General features: G+C 42.8%; 1 protein-coding gene across 3 annotated transcripts in view; it reads right to left on the bottom strand.

Moving 5' to 3' along the window:
* Positions 1–3877: 3877 nt before the first annotated feature.
* Positions 3878–18474, bottom strand: part of ZAP70 (zeta chain of T cell receptor associated protein kinase 70) — a 76118-nt gene continuing 61521 nt past the window's right edge. For all 3 annotated transcript variants that reach the window (XM_083179193.1, XM_083179192.1, XM_083179194.1), the window contains 5 exons: positions 14250–14462; positions 11468–11660; positions 9536–9676; positions 7314–7426; positions 3878–4136 (listed from right to left, as the gene is read on the bottom strand). In XM_083179193.1, coding sequence (XP_083035319.1) covers positions 4016–4136; positions 7314–7426; positions 9536–9676; positions 11468–11660; positions 14250–14462 — 781 coding nt within the window. In that variant the 3' untranslated portion in view covers positions 3878–4015. The remainder of the gene's footprint in view (positions 4137–7313; positions 7427–9535; positions 9677–11467; positions 11661–14249; positions 14463–18474) is intronic.

The following is an 18474-nucleotide window of genomic DNA, read 5'->3' as shown; positions in this document are numbered from 1 at the left end:
AATAGGAAAATATTTAGAATAAATGTGTTTTAGCTCCGGAAATCCAACATTGAATTTAATCAGTTTTCAACTATTAGAATTTAAAAAACAACAATAGAACACCCCAGAATAAAAATGTAACACAGGATGCAAAGCAATTATTAGCACGCATAGCAGCAGCAGCCAAGAAGGCGATCTTATCCCAATGGATACATGGCGACCCAGTATCTCTAGCCTTGATGACATCTAGACTCCAGTTCCTTTACCAGATGGATTGGGCAGAATGTATTTTAGAGGTGGAAACTAGATCTAGTAAATTTTTCGCTATATGGCTACCCTATATAAAAACATTACAAATAACCACTAAAGATCAAATACGCAAAATTGTAGAAAAAAACACATGGTATAACAAAGAACAACTTGCTAGAGCATGGGTCCTCAAACCGCGGCCCTCCAGATGTTGTGAAACTACAAATCCCAGCATGCCTTGCCACAGTTTTAACACTCCCTTGTAGCAAAACTGTGGCAAGGCATGCTGGGATTTGTAGTTTCACAACATCTGGTGGGCTGCAGTTTGAGGACCCATGTGCTAGAGGAACTACACCATTTTAGAATATACATATCATATCTTTAATAGAAGGGTCAATGAGGGGGGGGGAGAGGAGGGGAGGAAAAGGATGGACTTAGAAAGATTTACTGTATGCTGTTTTGTTGAATGCTTGCTATCTGAGCCTATAAATCAAGACATCTTTGTAATATGTAAAATAGACATAATACGGATATGTAATATATACTTCAAATTTTGCACACGATACTTAAATATTTGAAATTGAATATAACACAAGAATGGTATACAGGTCGAGTATCCCGTATCCGAATATCCGTTATCCGAATTATTCCGAAATACGGACATTCCAGAAAGTGAAAAAAAATATTTTTTTTGCTAAAAACTCACTGGGGACATTTGTAACAGCATCACTGGGGACATGATATGTAACTGGCACTATATATGTGCAAGACAATGATTGCTTGGCATTCAAATTCAGTGCTGAGATAGTACACACATTTTGTTTCATGTTTTGAAACCTTGTTTTTTGAACAAATAAAATATATTTGTGTGTATTTTATGTGGTAATAAAATATATTTGTGTGTATATTATGTGTTTATACAGCATAAATGCAAGATACTTCAAAATACATCATTGAAATATTAAAATATTCCGAAATACGGAATAATCCGTTATCCAAAATTCTCCTGGTCCCGAGCATTTTGGATACGGGATACTCAACCTGTATATGTTTCTACAATATGGAAAATGTAAACGTATATATGTAATATGTATTTTAATGTTATATACTAATAAAAAATAAATGAAGAGAAAAAAAAAAACAATAGAAATTCACCTTTACTAAGTAAACCCCTAAGACTCAGGGAAAATCATTTGATGGTGAGTCAGTAGTGAATTAATATGCAGCTCATCCTCCAATTTGCAATTCATTTGTAGACTTGCATGGGGCTGTATGCCTTGAGGAAGAGCTTTTCAGCTCGAAACACGTTGGAAGATACTGCAGCATTTATCCAGGACCAGGACACCTTCCCAGCCTCAATCACCTGGAGCCTAGCAGGGTGCATCCGGAGGCACTCTGCACTTTTACACCTGTGGCTCCACCGCCAGGCTTGGGTAAGGAACTAATCCCTGGAACTTTCTTTACTTGTCATTGCATTTTTTATGTACCATCATCAATTTTAACTCTGTGTATAACAGTCCACATTGGACCAATTATCTTTTTACTTTGTATATTATGTGTAATAAATTTATATTTGTGAACGAAGAAAGCGCCTGTGGTCCCTGCAACTTTTCTAGACTCTATTTCACAATTTGGGTGTGAGGGACACCTAGCAGGACACCGGGGCAGCTAAACTAAGTGGAGCGATCAATGGAGGATGACAACCAGACTACCAACCTTTGTTCTGTATGCTCCCTTGATGCGTATGCATCACAGAAGGAGCAATATGATCCAGGGCCATCTTAACAGCATTATGGGCCCCCGGGCAAAGCAGTGCAGTGGGGCCCCTAAATGTCAATTATGAAAACAATTAAGATAGAGATGGAACAGTATGACATATTAATAGCAACGTGCAATGCTTTAATACAACTGTATGACAATACAAGTGTAATGGAAAAATGCTGAATTTGATTAAATTCTATATAAAGTATGGCTGGAGTGCTGCATTTCTCTTATGTTTAATTATTTATGGGCTGCTGCCTGCCAGACAAAATGTCAATTACCACTGGCATAACTATAAATCACTAGCCAAAATAGTTTCTGCCCACTACCCCCGTAATGCCCCTTACACTATACGAGACACACTGTGATGCCCCTTACACTATATGCTAAACACCGTAACACCCCATACACTTTACGCAGCACACCGTCACTTACTGTATGTCACTTTAATTAAAGAAACTGCAAATGCTTGAAATTTGATGAGTGTCCTGTTTAAATAGCTGGACTACATATATATATATATATATATATATATATATATATATATATATGACTTGCGGTGGGGCACTCGTGGCAATTGTAGAGAAGCAAAAAGATTTGCCAGCTGGTTTTCAAGTAGCAACGTTTCAATTTATTGTTCAAATTGTCGTCAGGTTACAAAAGAATAAAGCATAAAACATACCTTTATAGCACATTGAAACCAGGGAAGTTTCTCTACAATTGCCACGAGTGCCCCACCGCAAGTCTTCTATATCCGTTTTGTGCTGGCACCGGCGTAGCTGCATTTTTGTCACAAGGAGTGCCAAACCCCTGCTCTCTCTCTCTCTCTATATATATATATATATATATACATATAGTACTGTATGTGTATATAGTATAAAGTGAGGGTACAGGGTTTGGCAAATCCTTAATCTGTGTATGGCTGGATGTGCAACCGGCCAGCCACCTGCTGGTGCTCCCGCAGTTTGGTCAGCAAACACCCGGAGTGCAGCGGGTGAGTGTGGGGGGAACAAGATGGGTGCAACAATCACATGAGTGAAGCAGTGCGATGGGTGGCAAATGCCACGGGACGAGTGGGGGCAGATGAGGAGTAGGTGCATGAAAGAAGCCAGGCACACTTCCTGTCCCTGTACTTCCCGCAGAACCCACTGGCACTGGCTCCCCCAAATCCACTGTGGGTCTGCGGTATCATAGCTTCGACACTGTCACTTACACTTAGTACAGTGGTGTCTTTGTTTTAGTGACAGTGGACGGGAGCAAGGGGAGACAGGACTCTGGGCAGGAGTCTCAGCCAGCGGACACTGTCCCTGCACACTGTGCACACAGGCACACTGCTCTGAGAGCAGAGCGAACCAGAGCGGAACTATGGAGAACACTGCAGGGATCCCTCCTTCCGCTGTTGATTGGTGCAGCCGCCACATGACGGTGTCCCCACCCATACTCCATGTCCCCACCCACAGTAATGCTCAGCGTGGTACTGGTGCGCTGAGTCTCTTTATGACAGGGGTGAGTAGCATGTGGGGTACAGGCTGTGAAGGGGGGGTTTGGGGGCAGTTCCTCAAGGGCCCCTAGCATTTTAGTGCCCTTGGGCAGCTGCCCTTCAAGCCCATACGTTAAGACGGCCCTGGTATGACCCACTAGGCTGGAACTACTCATAGCTATGGGTCTGCACTGCAGATTCAATGGCGATAGAAGAATGCATACCCGCCCACCCCATTATACCAGAACGGAGGGGGGCACATCTGTACATCCTCTTCAAGCAAATTAATAGGGTGGATTCTTAGAGCATTAATTTAGACACCACGATAGCCGATTTCAATAAGAGATGGAGAAAAAAATATATATTTTTTATTTTATTAATTATAATAATAATAATATTATGTGAGAGAGTACAGTACAGTATTTACGTTCCACTATAAAAAAAACTAACTACATATGTTGTTGCTTGTTTCAGTGTAGCATTATTTTTAAGGAATGTCTTCTCTAATATATTCTGTTATGCTGTAACATGCCACTATGTATCTTCTCAGCTTGTCGTAGTTCCATTAGCTGAAGCAGAGGAAGCGCCTTCAGTTTTTTCAGCAACACTGTAATAGAAAATTCTCATACGGGATTCCACATTCTCAAAACTTGGACGATCCTGCATCCTGTACAGAAACCATTATTAAAATTAGATGTATGCAGAGATACACATTATTGGTTCCTAAAGCTGGCCATACACTAGTGCAATTTGGCCACTTTTCACCGGATTCCGACTGATTGGGCCGAGAAACTGGGTGAAAAGTGGCCAAATCACATGTGTTCAACATCCGATCCGATCTGATGCGTGGTCCCATGTGCTTCGAATCAGAGTTGGATATTGGACCTGCTGCATGGAGGATATGTCATATCAAACAGCCTCTGGCAGCGGTGAATGGTATCACATGTAAAAGGACTGCATGCAATACATGCCCACCCCCATGCTCCCGCTGTGCCCGTCCTCCCTCCAAAGCTCCTCCAGCGGCATCCGCTCCAGCAGCTATGGCCACAAACCTCCAGTTGTATCCCCTTCTCCAGGTCCGGCCGCATCTGTCCCCACTCCAAGCTCCATCCATGCTTATAGTCAGGGCATAAAGTGGGCATAAAGTGGTCATGCAGAGGTGGGGGAACTAATTTCTCTAATTACACCTCCTGCCCTCCCCCCATTAGGCAGAGACAGGGCCAGTGGTATTTGGCAACCCCCGGCAAATGTGGAGGTTAAAATGTTCCACCTCACCATGAGAGGTGGTGGAACTCAGTTCCACCCCGTTCACCCTCACTTAAACCCCTGCTTATAGTACATTGTGCTGTTTTCAATACTTGATTGGAGTTCCTATCAAATGCACCTGTTTTCAAGCATCAATGTCTTTAAAACAAGCATTGCTAGTTGGTGTAAATTACTAGTAACAGTGTTTTTGTTTAATACATTTATTTACCATTTTTTCTATGTCTTTCTCATTTTTGGATGCTTCTGACACTTGGCCAAAAACATGCACTTGCCGATCCATACAGATCTGCTGGCATGGTGGCATATTCACTGGAGGAGGATGAGGACACCATCATCCTCATTCCCATGGGCCAACTAGACCCCAGCACACCAACTCTGCAGCAGCAACAGCCTTAGACCATGGCTGAAAACACAAGCATAATGGGGTTATTCAGGCCTGATCGCTTTTGTACAAGTTTGCAAGCCTAACGTGTATCGGATGACTGCAAATTTCTATGGATCATTCCCTGCATGCTCGAGGCCAAACAGCAAAAAAAAAATTAAGTGATGAATGTGCAGTATTTGCAATCCCCTTGCAATTGACTGACAGGAAGTCAACATTTGGGGGTGGACACCTGCCGTTTTATGGTAGTGACAGGGAGGGTCAGTGACAACAGCTAGGGCCTCGATCAACCTGTATCTGTCATACATTTGTGGAAGGGTCACGCACAGACTGCAAAAAATATTCTATGGTGAGTAAGTTGCGAACTGCAGATCAAGTTATTCACAGACTTGCAGGGGGTGGGATTTCACTCTGTCTGGGCGGAGGCTAATTGATTGCAGTCCTCTGCCAAATTTGCATAGCGGTGATCAGGTATGAATTAGTCCCCAATTGCGGAGGAACTAGAGCAGTCTCTCCACACCTTTAGACAACACAAGATGACCTTCATGGATCTAGTTGAACTATTGGTTAGGATGTGAAGATAGTTGTTAACAAAATAGTATATATAAAAGGGAAGCAGCACTCAAGTTAAAAAAAAATCTACAGTATTATAAGACAAGTGAATCAATAGATATATTAAATAAACAACATACTTAAAAAACATATACGTAGAAATAAATTAATGGATCACAGGACCAAAGTGCCACTACAGGCAGCGAAACGCGTTGGGGTGACCCAGGACCTCCTTTACTATGGACTTTTGCTGAACAATTACCTTCTAAATTAACTATCCTTTCTCCCCTGGAATTTTAGCGAAACCACCTATTCACCTGGATACTCAAGCCGTGCTTTCTAGCTAGGATCTGCCTGTTTGGATCATTTGGAAATTATTCCTGATTCCTACCTCGAGCAACATTTAGAGCAAATGAACTGTGGACTTGGACTCATAACATATGGGGACTTTGCCCATTGGTGAAGTGCAGGTTACATTCATCTCCCTAGTATTAACCCCGCCAGTTGTGGGTTTTGTGGTGTGCCCTGCCCTGTGAGAGCGCTCACTAAAAAAAACAACCGCTGGGGGTCCAGGGCTGGCAGCACTGCTGTGCTCTAGTTCAGCCGCTGCTCGGCCCTGCCCCAGGAAACCCAGCTGTGTGCGGCGTGACTTTAGCAAAGTCACGCCTCACACAGCCAGGAGGAAGGAGCCAGGGCCGGGCAGCCGCAGCCAGAGAGTGGCTGATGCTAAGCTCAGCACTCAGCACTGCTCATCGCTCAGCGCCGCTGCCTGGAGACAGTGGCAATGCCGGACATTTTCCGGGAATGCCAGTGTTCGCACTGGCGCAGAGCCTGGAAAAATTCCGGGATTACTAGTGAAGTGGTTAATATGCCTTTGGTCCTGTGATACATTAATTTACATATATGTTTTTAGTTTGTTGTTTATTAAATATATCGGTACTTGTTTCCTAGCACAGCGCCCAATCTTTTGATCGTAGTACATCTTATACAATCGCATCGCATCGCATGCAATTAAGTGGTATGCGAAGCGATGTGATATGATTTTTAATTGTACAAGCACCCTGATGTGTGCTTTCAATGTTAAATGGACCCCCATTGGCAACGCCACCCGCACTATCAACACCAACCCAAAGCGAGCACAGTGAACCTGCGAGGGGCGGCGGTACGCATCCTCCGACCTTCTCATACCCCCACTTTCCACGTCGGCGTGGAGTTGATTCTAGATAGTGTGGTGAGCGTAGCGTGGCGAGCGCAGCGTGGCGAGCGCAGCGAGCCCCACGTGGGGACACGGATTACTTTACATGTATTCCGCATCCGCTCGCCACACTTCGGACTCGTATTCCGCGTCCCCTCGTGGGGCTCGCTGCGATCGTCACGCTTCGGGCTTGGTAGCTCGCTGCGCTCGCCACACTATCTAAAATCAACTCCACGCCGACGTGTATAGTGGGGGTATGAAAAGGTTGGATGCTCTGCACAAATTACATCTACCCCACCTGCAGTGCTCATGGTTTTGTCCATCTAAGAAGGAATTTGCCAGAAGGAGTGAACCAGAATAACCCCCCATAGCTCTGGGGACAGCATAGCATCTCCAAGATGTAGCATGTAGAATAGCAGCTTATAATGGTGATAAATATAGTTTCTTACTTGAAAGTCCAGCAGTCTAACATGAGATCATACATTTCTTTAGGACAGTCTGTAGGACATGACAAACGCTCATTCCTCTGAATGAAACCCAGGATTTCGGTACTCTTGAGTTTCTGCAAAACAAATACAAAATGTATTTTATTTATTGAAATTAAGGGTCTACTTACCATGCTTGTAGGGGGTGTCATTTCTACAGGGACTGCACTAACTCCTTCCCAAATGCCAACCAATCAGACATTAGACTGAGGACCTTGCTCATTCTTTTCAACTCTCCCTGAATTTTAAGGAGACCCCCTGAATTAGCATCAATATTTCTGGCTCCCTGAAGAGTATAGCTTGGTTGCACCACATCTCCATTATATGTTATAGACTAATAAAAACAATAACTCAGAGATATAAACATTAAAATGGGATGAATAAATTCCCTTCATGGTTGTAAGACACAATGGGGCAGATATATTAAACCTGGTAAAGTGTTAAAGTGGAAAGTGATAAATCACCAGCAATCAGCTCCAGTCACATCACCCACCCCCATGCTCCGGCTGTGCCCATCCTCCCTCCAAGCTCCTCCAGCGGCAGCCGCTCCAGCAGCTACGGCCACAAACGCCCCCATCCTCCAGTCGCATCCCCTCCTCCAGGTCCTGCCGCATCTTTCCCCCCTCAAAGCTCCATCCACATGCCCCGCCCAGCTCTGGCCGCGTTAACCCTAACTCCGCCCCCTCCAGTAGCATTGGTGGACTGTATGCTGCCGACATCAACTGCGCTGGCAGCGCAGACTCGCAGTGAAAGGCTACTGCTACACAAGCTCTGGCCTCCCTGCTGTGCCGCATAAGCATTAATGCCAGGAGCGCTGCACTGCTGAACCAGTTTGCACTATAGGAAGAAGTGTGCAGATACCATGCAGCTCCATCCACCAAGTTGAGGTAGAATATATACATGCACATATATATATATATATATATATATATATATATATATATATATATATACACAAAATGGGAGTCCATGCATGCAGCTTTTGTGTTTGGATAAGATTATATAAAGGCTGCTATTTTAGTGGTGTCTTGGCGGCTAATTCAGACCTGCTTGCTAGGCTGCATATTTTCACTGCCTAGCGAGCAGGTAAAGGCCTCTCCGCCGGACGCATGACCCAAACCCCCCCCCGCTGAACGAATCCCCACACTAGCATGCGAGCAGATGTGTACTCTTACAAATACACTCGCATGCGGCCGCACGGGGAAAAAAATCATTTGATATTTACCAGCCCCTAAATTAAGTTCAGGTAAGGACCGATATACAGTATTGCTCACAAATATACATATAAAGGTAATATACAGTAATATATATATATATATATATATATATATATATAGACATTGTGGCGGCCGGCGGTCTAATGGGGACATTGAATTCATGAACCAAATCTCCACTATTTATTATCAGTTAGTTTAGTGTGTGCAGAGCCTCTACAATGTCTGTTTAAACAATGTGGTCACAAGCCATAGGGCACCCCAAAACTAGGAAAGGTGAGTGCCGATGTTTAGTGTATATATTATATATATATGTATGGGCCCCACTGCACTGCTTAGCCCAGGGGCCCATAATGCTGTTAAGATGGCCCTGCTGCTAGGATAAACTGATAAACTTGGTGTCATGTCATAATAGGTTGAGCCAGATGTGGTTAGACAGGACAGGAAGAGTGCACTGCTCTGGGGTTTGAGTTCTACACAATGGCTCTTATTCAGATCTGATTGCAGTACAAAATTGGTTTGGAAAATGGGCAAAACCATATGCACTGCAGGTGGGGCAGATGTAATATGTATAGAGAGAGTTAAATTTGGGTGGGGCGTGTTGAAACTGAAATCTAAATCACATTGTAAAAATAATGCAGCCAGTATTTACCCTGAACAGAAACAAAATAACTCTCACAAATCTAACTCTCTGCTCATGTTACATCTGCCCCACCTGCAGTGTACATGGTTTGCCCATTTTCCAAACATATTTGTACTGCGATCAGATCTGAATTTTGCAGTCTTCAGCAGAAGTTACAGAACCTTAAGACATTGGTTATGGCAGGGGCCTGACTTTGGTGAGAGGCTTTGAAAATTCAAGACATACAGAAGTAAAGATCCGTAAAAAACAAGATCTGGGGGGACATTAAAAATGTATCTAAATCTGAGCTTGTAGAGGTCAGATGCCTTAGTTAAATGTCATATACTTACTTTATAGGGCTTCTGTCCATAGGTGAATGCTTCCCACATGGTAATACCATAGCTCCACACATCACTCCGGGAAGAAAACTTTTTATATTGTATGCACTCTGGAGCGTACCACTTCAATGGCCATTTGCCACCTGTTCGAGCCTACAAAAAAGGTAATTCTAGTGAATAAATTTGTCAATGACTAAGAAAAGTAATGAAAGTGAATCCTGCATTGATCATTCAGATCCGTGCAGGCTTCTCTGTGTAAAAAAATAATAGAATAAATAATAAATCATTAAAAAAAACTGAGTGCCTCCCCTCACGAACATAACTAACCCTGAGCTCTTTGAGCCAGTCCTGGATTCCTGTATACAGGGTAAACTTTAAATGGGGTCTGCCATATCCAAGAATCCAGCATTGGGCTGGTTACAAAAATATGGCATTTAAAAAAATAATAGATTCCCCTATTTTTATAACCAGCATTAGTCTCCAACAGCCAGTGGTGTCATGCCACAGCCAGAGGAAACGTTTGATACAAGTTTCCCTGGCCAAAACATGACGACCGAGGCTGGTCAGCCCTGGTCGGGTTCCTGGGGAAGTGACCCCCCCCCAATAAAGGGATCCCCCTCCAGCATAGAGGGTGCACCGGACCACCCATTAGACCGCCGGCCGCCACAAATACACAATTTAAAGAAATGACAGCCGGGCAGCAAGAGCTGTGCGCTGTATAGGTACTGGCAAAGTTAAGCAGTGACAGTGCTCCAGCATCTATAGCTTCAATGCCCCTGCTGAACCGTGAGCCAATAGGAGCTTGCGGTCCGGCAGCCAATCAGGAACGGCCACCAATACTACCAATGCCACCCCTTCTCTCTAAACCATAGTTGTTAGCCATGATTGGCTACCCAGCAGCTCCCTCCAACACTTGCCGCAGAGCCGGGGGACCATTTACCCGGTTGTGGCCTACCTCATTAACGGAGCCGGGGCCTCGATTTATCCACCTCGCCGGCCGCTCAGCTCCGTGGCGCCTCCCGGCGCTGCATCTCTCCCGCGGCCTTGGAGGACCCCACCTCACTATGGGGGAGCCTGCAGCCCCCAGCACCCCCTGCCTGCTCTTACTCTCAACTCCTGCAGGGGTTAGCCCTCCCCATCGCTTCTATTCATGCATGTTATCCCCTGTATCAACAAGCATGTAATCCTCAGTGACAACGAGCATGAGATCCCCTTGGCATCAAAAATGAAGCCAGTGGCATCAAGCATGAAGCCCCTGGCATTGAGAATGAATCTCCTAGCAATGAGCATGTGGGTAAGTGGCACTTATATGGGATGGATAATTCAAAATAAATTAGGTACTTATTAAGTCAACTGTGCTCAAGTATGGTTAGCCTTAAAACTTTGACTATTTGCGGTAAATTTACTAAAGATTCTAAAAGTTAAAAGTGTTGATGTTGCAACCAATTGGATACTGTCTAGCATTTTCTAGGATGCAATAGAGAAATAATTGCTATTATCTGATTGTTGCTTTGGGCAACACCCCTACCTTTCTCTCTTACAAGTTTTAGTAAATGAATACCTTGTGTATTAAGGATCATGGTTGGCAGAACCATGGGTGGGAACCTCTACTGCTCTGTCATTGAGTTTACAGGCAGTCAGCGCCTTACAGACTTTGAACAATATTGATGAAAAATACAAAATGTTAAGGTGTCTATTTATACAATTGTCTGTAAATTACTATAAATGAACCTAATAGCAATGTACGGTAGTAATGTACAGTAGTCCATTTAAACAGTTTTTTATTTTTTTATTATTATTTAATCAAATAAAAAATAAAAACCAATCCCCATACTAAAACAAATATGGTGTCAGAGCAAAGACCAAACCATGGGGGTCCGCACACATATCTACTACAAAGAAAGGTGACTACAGTACTTAATAAGTCATTTCAAGTATTATTACCTTATAGTAACTATCATCTACTGCCAGAGCCTTAGAGAGACCAAAGTCACTGATCTTTGCATAATGTTGGTTCACCAGGAGAACATTACGAGCAGCCAAGTCACGATGCACAAAGTTATGTTCTTCAAGATACTTCATTCCCAAGGACACTTGGTGCATTAGCTCTACAATATTATTGATTGGGACTTCATCCCTAGAAACATTAATTTAAAATGAAAAAAGATTTTCAATATACAAATTAATACAAAGCAAGTTGTAAACAAAGCATAAAGCAAAATCCCATTGTACATTATGTGGCAGCATCCAGAAAAGTGAGACTTTTCTCTAATGTGTGTTCAGAAGTTATTGAGAATAGCAGGTAGAGGAACAATGATATATGAAATATCAGATGAGAGAAAACAAGAAGCAGATTTTAGCAGTCAGATACAGTAGAAATAGGCTGTAAATGTTTTAGCTAATGGTCAGAGTGGCAGACCCTGGGACCAGTGTTCCCTCTAAGCTGTGCGCATGTGCATGTGCGCGCGCACACAACTCAACGAGCATGCGCACAGTGTGTGTGTTTCACCCATTAACTACATTGTGTGCTGTGTTTTGAATGTTTAAATAAGTAATATCATTTGGAAGTAAAGTTAACACAAATGCTGAACATCATTTTCCAGTTATATAGAAGTGACGCACAAAAATTTAAATTTCCTTCCAAAGTTGCACAGCCAAAATCTTTTGCTGCACACAGACTTCATAAAATTAGAGGGAACATTGCCTGGGACCAGGGCTGAGGCATGTTTATAATGTATGCAGTGTGTGTGCACATGGACCCTTAAGCCCTGTTCCCTGGGTAACAGTACCACTCACAAATCCATAATTATAGCCCTGTTGTGTACTTATTAAGAATGTATTCAAGACTCTGAGATATGGACCAAAAGCAAAGTATACTTTTACTGTATAATACCTCCCAACATTTAAAAATGGAAGATTAGGACACACACATGCAATTGAAAGGGGGCGTGGTCTATGTCAAAGGGGGCATGACCTCACAGGGATACCGTGGCTGCAAGCTATGCCCCTGTTTTCCATTACTATGGGGGCATGGCCAGTGCTGTGTAAGTTGCTGCCCATGCCCCCAGGGTCTTTGCTTCACAGAGCCATGGCAGGCAGGGGGGACTCCCAACCAATCCCCCCCCACACACTCACCATGGGACACTGTCGGTCCTGGACTGTCCCATATAAAAGAAACTGTCCTGCAAAAATCCAGACAGTTAGGAGATATGCAGTATGGATTATCTTTTTCGTCAATGATCTCCGAAAATGAATTATATAATAAGCCTTAATGAATGGGAAAATGCATGTAGCATATAAAAAAAGGGACTATGTAAAAACCGGACTCCGGACCGCTGGACAGGACATCAAAATCTGCAGTCCAGAGCTTGTAGGGTCCGTTCCGGGGGTGTCCTGTCCGGGGATGTCTTGTCCGGGGGAGTCCCTGTGATAGCTATCACCAGGGACATGGGGGAGGGGAGGTTACAGCCTCCTGGTGTGGTCCAGACCGCCCAGTTTTTGTTACATGCCCGGAGCATACAGAGAGACTTTATTCTACCTCTCCTCCTCTACCTGGTTACAGGTATCACAGTCACCCCCCCCCCCCCCCCCCCCGGACCGGACACTACAAGCTCCAAAATGCAGAGTTTGACGTTCGGTTCGGCGTCCAGGGGTTTTGTCCTGGTCCGGTTTTTACCCATACCCAAAAAAAACCTAGTAATTAATTACACAATGATAAAGTGCTTAAAATCTCAGATGTACATTGACTTGATTTATTCATAAATAAAGTAACATTTAATTTTGTCCTTATGCGATAAGATAAGATTCCTCATTAATAATAATTAGCCCTGAAAATATAACCTGAAAATTGTGATAAGCAGAGTCGCAGGGACACAGCGATTATTGCTATGCAACTTTGGTCAAATTTATCCCAACCAATCCGCATGGGAAATGTGGACTGTGATAAATATGCACCTAACCCCTCTCCAGCAAACTGCATCTGACAAGCACAAAGTGCATCTTAGTTAAAGTGCAGAATGTGACCAAATGCGGCCAACTTGCAGCTCCCAAACTATGGCGTTTTCATCTGTTGCACATGCTGGATGATCCAGCGTGTTTCAACGATTGGTATTTTGAGATCGATTGCGCATGTACACTTGTCTATTTGTATAATGTATGGTCAGCATAAGCCTTACAAGGAACACCCCCACATTGGCAGCAGAGTGGAAAAGCACCTGGGTTACATCTTGCGTGTCTGGTTTGCTTTGTGTAATTGGTTAGAGGGACACTTCCAATGAGAAGGGTCATTCTGCTTTGTAGTATATCTTTGTAAGTTGGTGGGTAATAAAAGTTAAAAGGTTGTTGCTGAAAGTAGTTTATGTGTTTTGTAAAGCTGACAGAATCTATACTTATTTCTCACGTATAACCTTGAAAAAGGGGTGTCATATACCCCGAAACGTTGGAAGCTTTTTTGCTGAAAATATATTTTTTCAAAATATCCCCAGAGTGCCGCTGTTGTCTCTTCACTATCCTATATATATATATATATATATATATATATATATATATATTCCCTACAGAAAACTATTTAAAAACTGCATATACTATATTATAATATAAATTGAAAACAATAATGATGGAAAATACATTATTGCATAACTTATGGTAAAATGATCAGTTCTACCATAGTAAATCAGCTATCAATTTTTATGTCACGTGGAGGAGATTCCTTTTCATACCCACTTACTTCTTTGATGATAGGAACTTGTTGAGTGGTCCAGCTGATGCCATTTCCATGACCAGCATGAGGCATTCTGCTTGGCACACCCCTATCATTCGTACGATGTATGGATTGTCCAGCTGATGCATGATTTCTGCTTCCTTCATCATCTCATCCTTCACCTTAGTTTGATTTTCACTCTCCATTTTCAGTATCTTGATAGCCACATCGATTTGTCGCCTGAAAAGTAATGTATATTTTGGTAAAATCTGGAAAAATTCATCAATTGATTGATCTTTCCAATAGTTTTTATGAGCTCAAAAAAGCTATTGAAACATTATTTCTTATCCAATGCGTTTCTTCGTTAGACTTCTTCAACCCCTTGAAGAAGTCTAACAACGAAACACATTGGCCACTGCCTCTAAACCTCCTCCTGAAAAAGATAGGCTGCTTTTTTTGATCCTCTATTATATATATATATATATATATATATATATAGAAACTTGAATAAACAGCGGCACTCCGACAGGCTTTTCTTTGCAAGTAAAAGACTTTTTATTACGGACCGTAATAAAAAGTCTTTTACTTGCAAAGAAAAGCCTGTCGGAGTGCCGCTGTTTATTCAAGTTTCTGCATTTGAACCTGCGGGTTCTGAGGAAGGCACCGCAGCAATTACAAAGTTTATTTTGGAGTGCCGGACCCTGAACAAGTATCCTATATATATATATATATATATATATATATATATATAGAGAGAGAGAGAGAGAGAGAGAGAGAGAGAGAGAGAGAGAGAGAGAGGCTTTGTGATGCGGCACTCGTAGCTTAATAATTAGCAATAAATACTCCGTACAACGGAATAAGTGATCAACGTTTCAAATAACGTGTATTTGTCATCAGGATGATACACGTTATTTCAAATACACGTTATTTGAAACGTTGATCACTTATCCCGTTGTACGGAGTATTTATTGCTAATTATTAAGCTACGAGTGCCGCACCACAAAGCCTCTATCCATTCCCTTGTGAGGGCACCGGCTGCAGCTACTTCAAGGTTACACAGGAGTGCCAGACCCACAGAACCTCTATATATATATATATATATATATATATACATACAGGGTGACGGGCGGCACTCTCGGTCCTTCAATAGCGTGAGATGTCTGGAAAGAAAGTCTCACAGCCAAGTGTAGATACAACGTTTCGATATTTAATCGTCTTCAGGTACAACCTGACCCATGAACAAACAGTGTTATTTATACATACTGTGCTCACCTCGTGCTGGGAGGTCTGGAAAGGTGGTGACGTCATCAGTGGCAGACACAGCTGTCGACTGTGACGTACTCAATGTGAAAAAAAGCAAATCACCAAGCAAAAAAGGCCTTATCGTGCTACTAAACAATGTACATATATACAATCAAACATACATGGGCAACAACACATTGCTCGCACCCATTGTTAGGGTGGGTCTGTCCGCATAATGGCAAACATGGTAAACAAAATGAAAAGGCCAATGGACTGATTGAATAACAAGCGCATGCCTAGACATAATTGAAACATAAAGGTTAATTGATTAATGGAATAACAAGTACATGCTTAAACATAATGGAAGCATAATGGTACTAAAAACGAACACAATATCACAAGAGTGTATGCATATCTGAAGAAAAGAACATCGCGCGCCTAGAGGGAGAAGCCGTCTAGATGTAGGCGCAAACTGTGATCAAAAGGAGAGACTTGCAGAAAACAAACAACAATAATGAGAGGAACTTATAAAAAGCAATTGAGAGACAAGTACTCATTGAGCCCCCGTGGGGCTACGGTGTCAAGCCTATGTATCCAACAAGCTTCTAAGCGAAGCAATCTATTGGCTCTATCACCCCCACGCTTGTCATCCGGTATCATGTCAATCATTTTGTAACGAAGTGAAGTCAAGCTATGTTTGTGAAGTGCAAAGTGTGTGGCAACAGGTTGCTCCACTTTTTTGCCTTCAAGTGCTTTCTTGATGGCACTGCGGTGTTGTGCCATACGCTCTTTGAACTGGCAGACCGTTTTGCCAACAAAATAGGGGAGAAGATATGTCAATCGCACAGATTAGTAGGAATTAATTAATGTGTTATCGGACCCTCCTCATTTTTCATGTATAATAATTTTGTATAAACAGGTGAGGGTGTGCTACCACAGGCATTGGATTTACAGGTATGGAGCAGAAAGAAAGAATGCCTTTTGTTGGTGCACCAAGAAATTAAAGTGAGACTCTTAATACATAACCGTTTTGCCAATGTAATAGAGCCCGCACGGACAGCGTAAGAGGTAGACAACGAATTTGCTTGAACAATTGAGTACGTGCTTTATTTTATAAATTTTGCCTGAATGTGGATGGGCAAAGGTTCCTCCTGTTTCGAGGTATGAGCATGTTGCACAGCCAAGGCATCGATAGTTGCCTGGTTTTTTGGTCATGAAATGTGTATCAGCGGCAGATTTAGTCGCCACATCGGTGCGTACTAACATGTCACTGATGTTGCGACCTCGTCCTTTTGTTTGGCTTGCTCCAATAAACTGGGTTTGTAACCCTTACAAACCCAGTTTATTGGAGCAAGCCAAACAAAAGGCATTATCTTCCATTGATCCCAGTAGAGCCACTGCCAAGCCTGATAAAGCATCACAATCCCTCATTTGGGTTAACACTTTTACCACGGCCAGCAAGTCCCTAGTCAGCACGGGCAAAAGAACGTGGCCGGTTATACAATCAGACCGCAATCTCAGTAGCCTCGCCAATAAATCCTTACTACCCTGCTACCGACGAGGTCGCAACATCAGTGACATGTTAGTACGCACCGATGTGGCGACTAAATCTGCCGCTGATACACATTTCATGACCAAAAAACCAGGCAACTATCGATGCCTTGGCTGTGCAACATGCTCATACCTCGAAACAGGAGGAACCTTTGCCCATCCACATTCAGGCAAAATTTATAAAATAAAGCAATTGTTCAAGCAAATTCGTTGTCTACCTCTTACGCTGTCCGTGCGGGCTCTATTACATTGGCAAAACGGTCTGCCAGTTCAAAGAGCGTATGGCACAACACCGCAGTGCCATCAAGAAAGCACTTGAAGGCAAAAAAGTGGAGCAACCTGTTGCCACACACTTTGCACTTCACAAACATAGCTTGACTTCACTTTGTTACAAAATGATTGACATGATACCGGATGACAAGCATGGGGGTGATAGAGCCAATAGATTGCTTCGCTTAGAAGCTTGTTGGATACATAGGCTTGACACCGTAGCCCCACGGGGGCTCAATGAGTACTTGTCTCTCAATTGTTTTTTATAAGTTCCTCTCATTATTGTTGTTTGTTTTCTGCAAGTCTCTCCTTTTGATCACAGTTTGCGCCTACATCTAGACGGCTTCTCCCTCTAGGCGCGCGATGTTCTTTTCTTCAGATATGCATACACTCTTGTGATATTGTGTTCTTTTTTAGTACCATTATGCTTCCATTATGTTTAAGCATGTACTTGTTATTCCATTAATCAATTAACCTTTATGTTTCAATTATGTCTAGGCATGCGCTTGTTATTCAATCAGTCCATTGGCCTTTTCATTTTGTTTACCATGTTTGCCATTATGCGGACAGACCCACCCTAACAATGGGTGCGAGCAATGTGTTGTTGCCCATGTATGTTTGATTGTATATATGTACATTGTTTAGTAGCACGATAAGGCCTTTTTTGCTTGGTGATTTGCTTTTCTTCACATTGAGTACGTCACAGTCGACAGCTGTGTCTGCCACTGATGACGTCACCACCTTTCCAGACCTCCCAGCACGAGGTGAGCACAGTATGTATAAATAACACTGTTTGTTCATGGGTCAGGTTGTACCTGAAGACGATTAAATATCGAAACGTTGTATCTACACTTGGCTGTGAGACTTTCTTTCCAGACATCTCACGCTATTGAAGGACCGAGAGTGCCGCCCGTCACCCTGTATGTATCAATCCCCCTGGGGAAGGCACCCGGCAACATAACACCATACATTGGAGTACCTGAGTGCCGAGCAAACCGTCTACATATATATATATATATATATATATCTGTACAAACAAGCAAATGAGAAGGAGCGCTTGATAGTTCATTAAAAGAGTTATTTAATAGACATAAAACAGCAATCCAGGGTACATAACGTGAAGACTCGTACCAAGGTGAAAAACACTGTGGGTTGGTTTCCACACGACATATGTATAAATACCACGGCA

The sequence above is a fragment of the Crinia signifera genome, chromosome 1 (genome assembly GCF_055691185.1).
Source record: "Crinia signifera chromosome 1, ASM5569118v1, whole genome shotgun sequence".
Lineage (NCBI taxonomy): Eukaryota > Metazoa > Chordata > Amphibia > Anura > Myobatrachidae > Crinia > Crinia signifera.
Note: the sequence above shows the minus strand (reverse complement) of the source record. Positions and strands in the feature narration are given on the sequence as shown.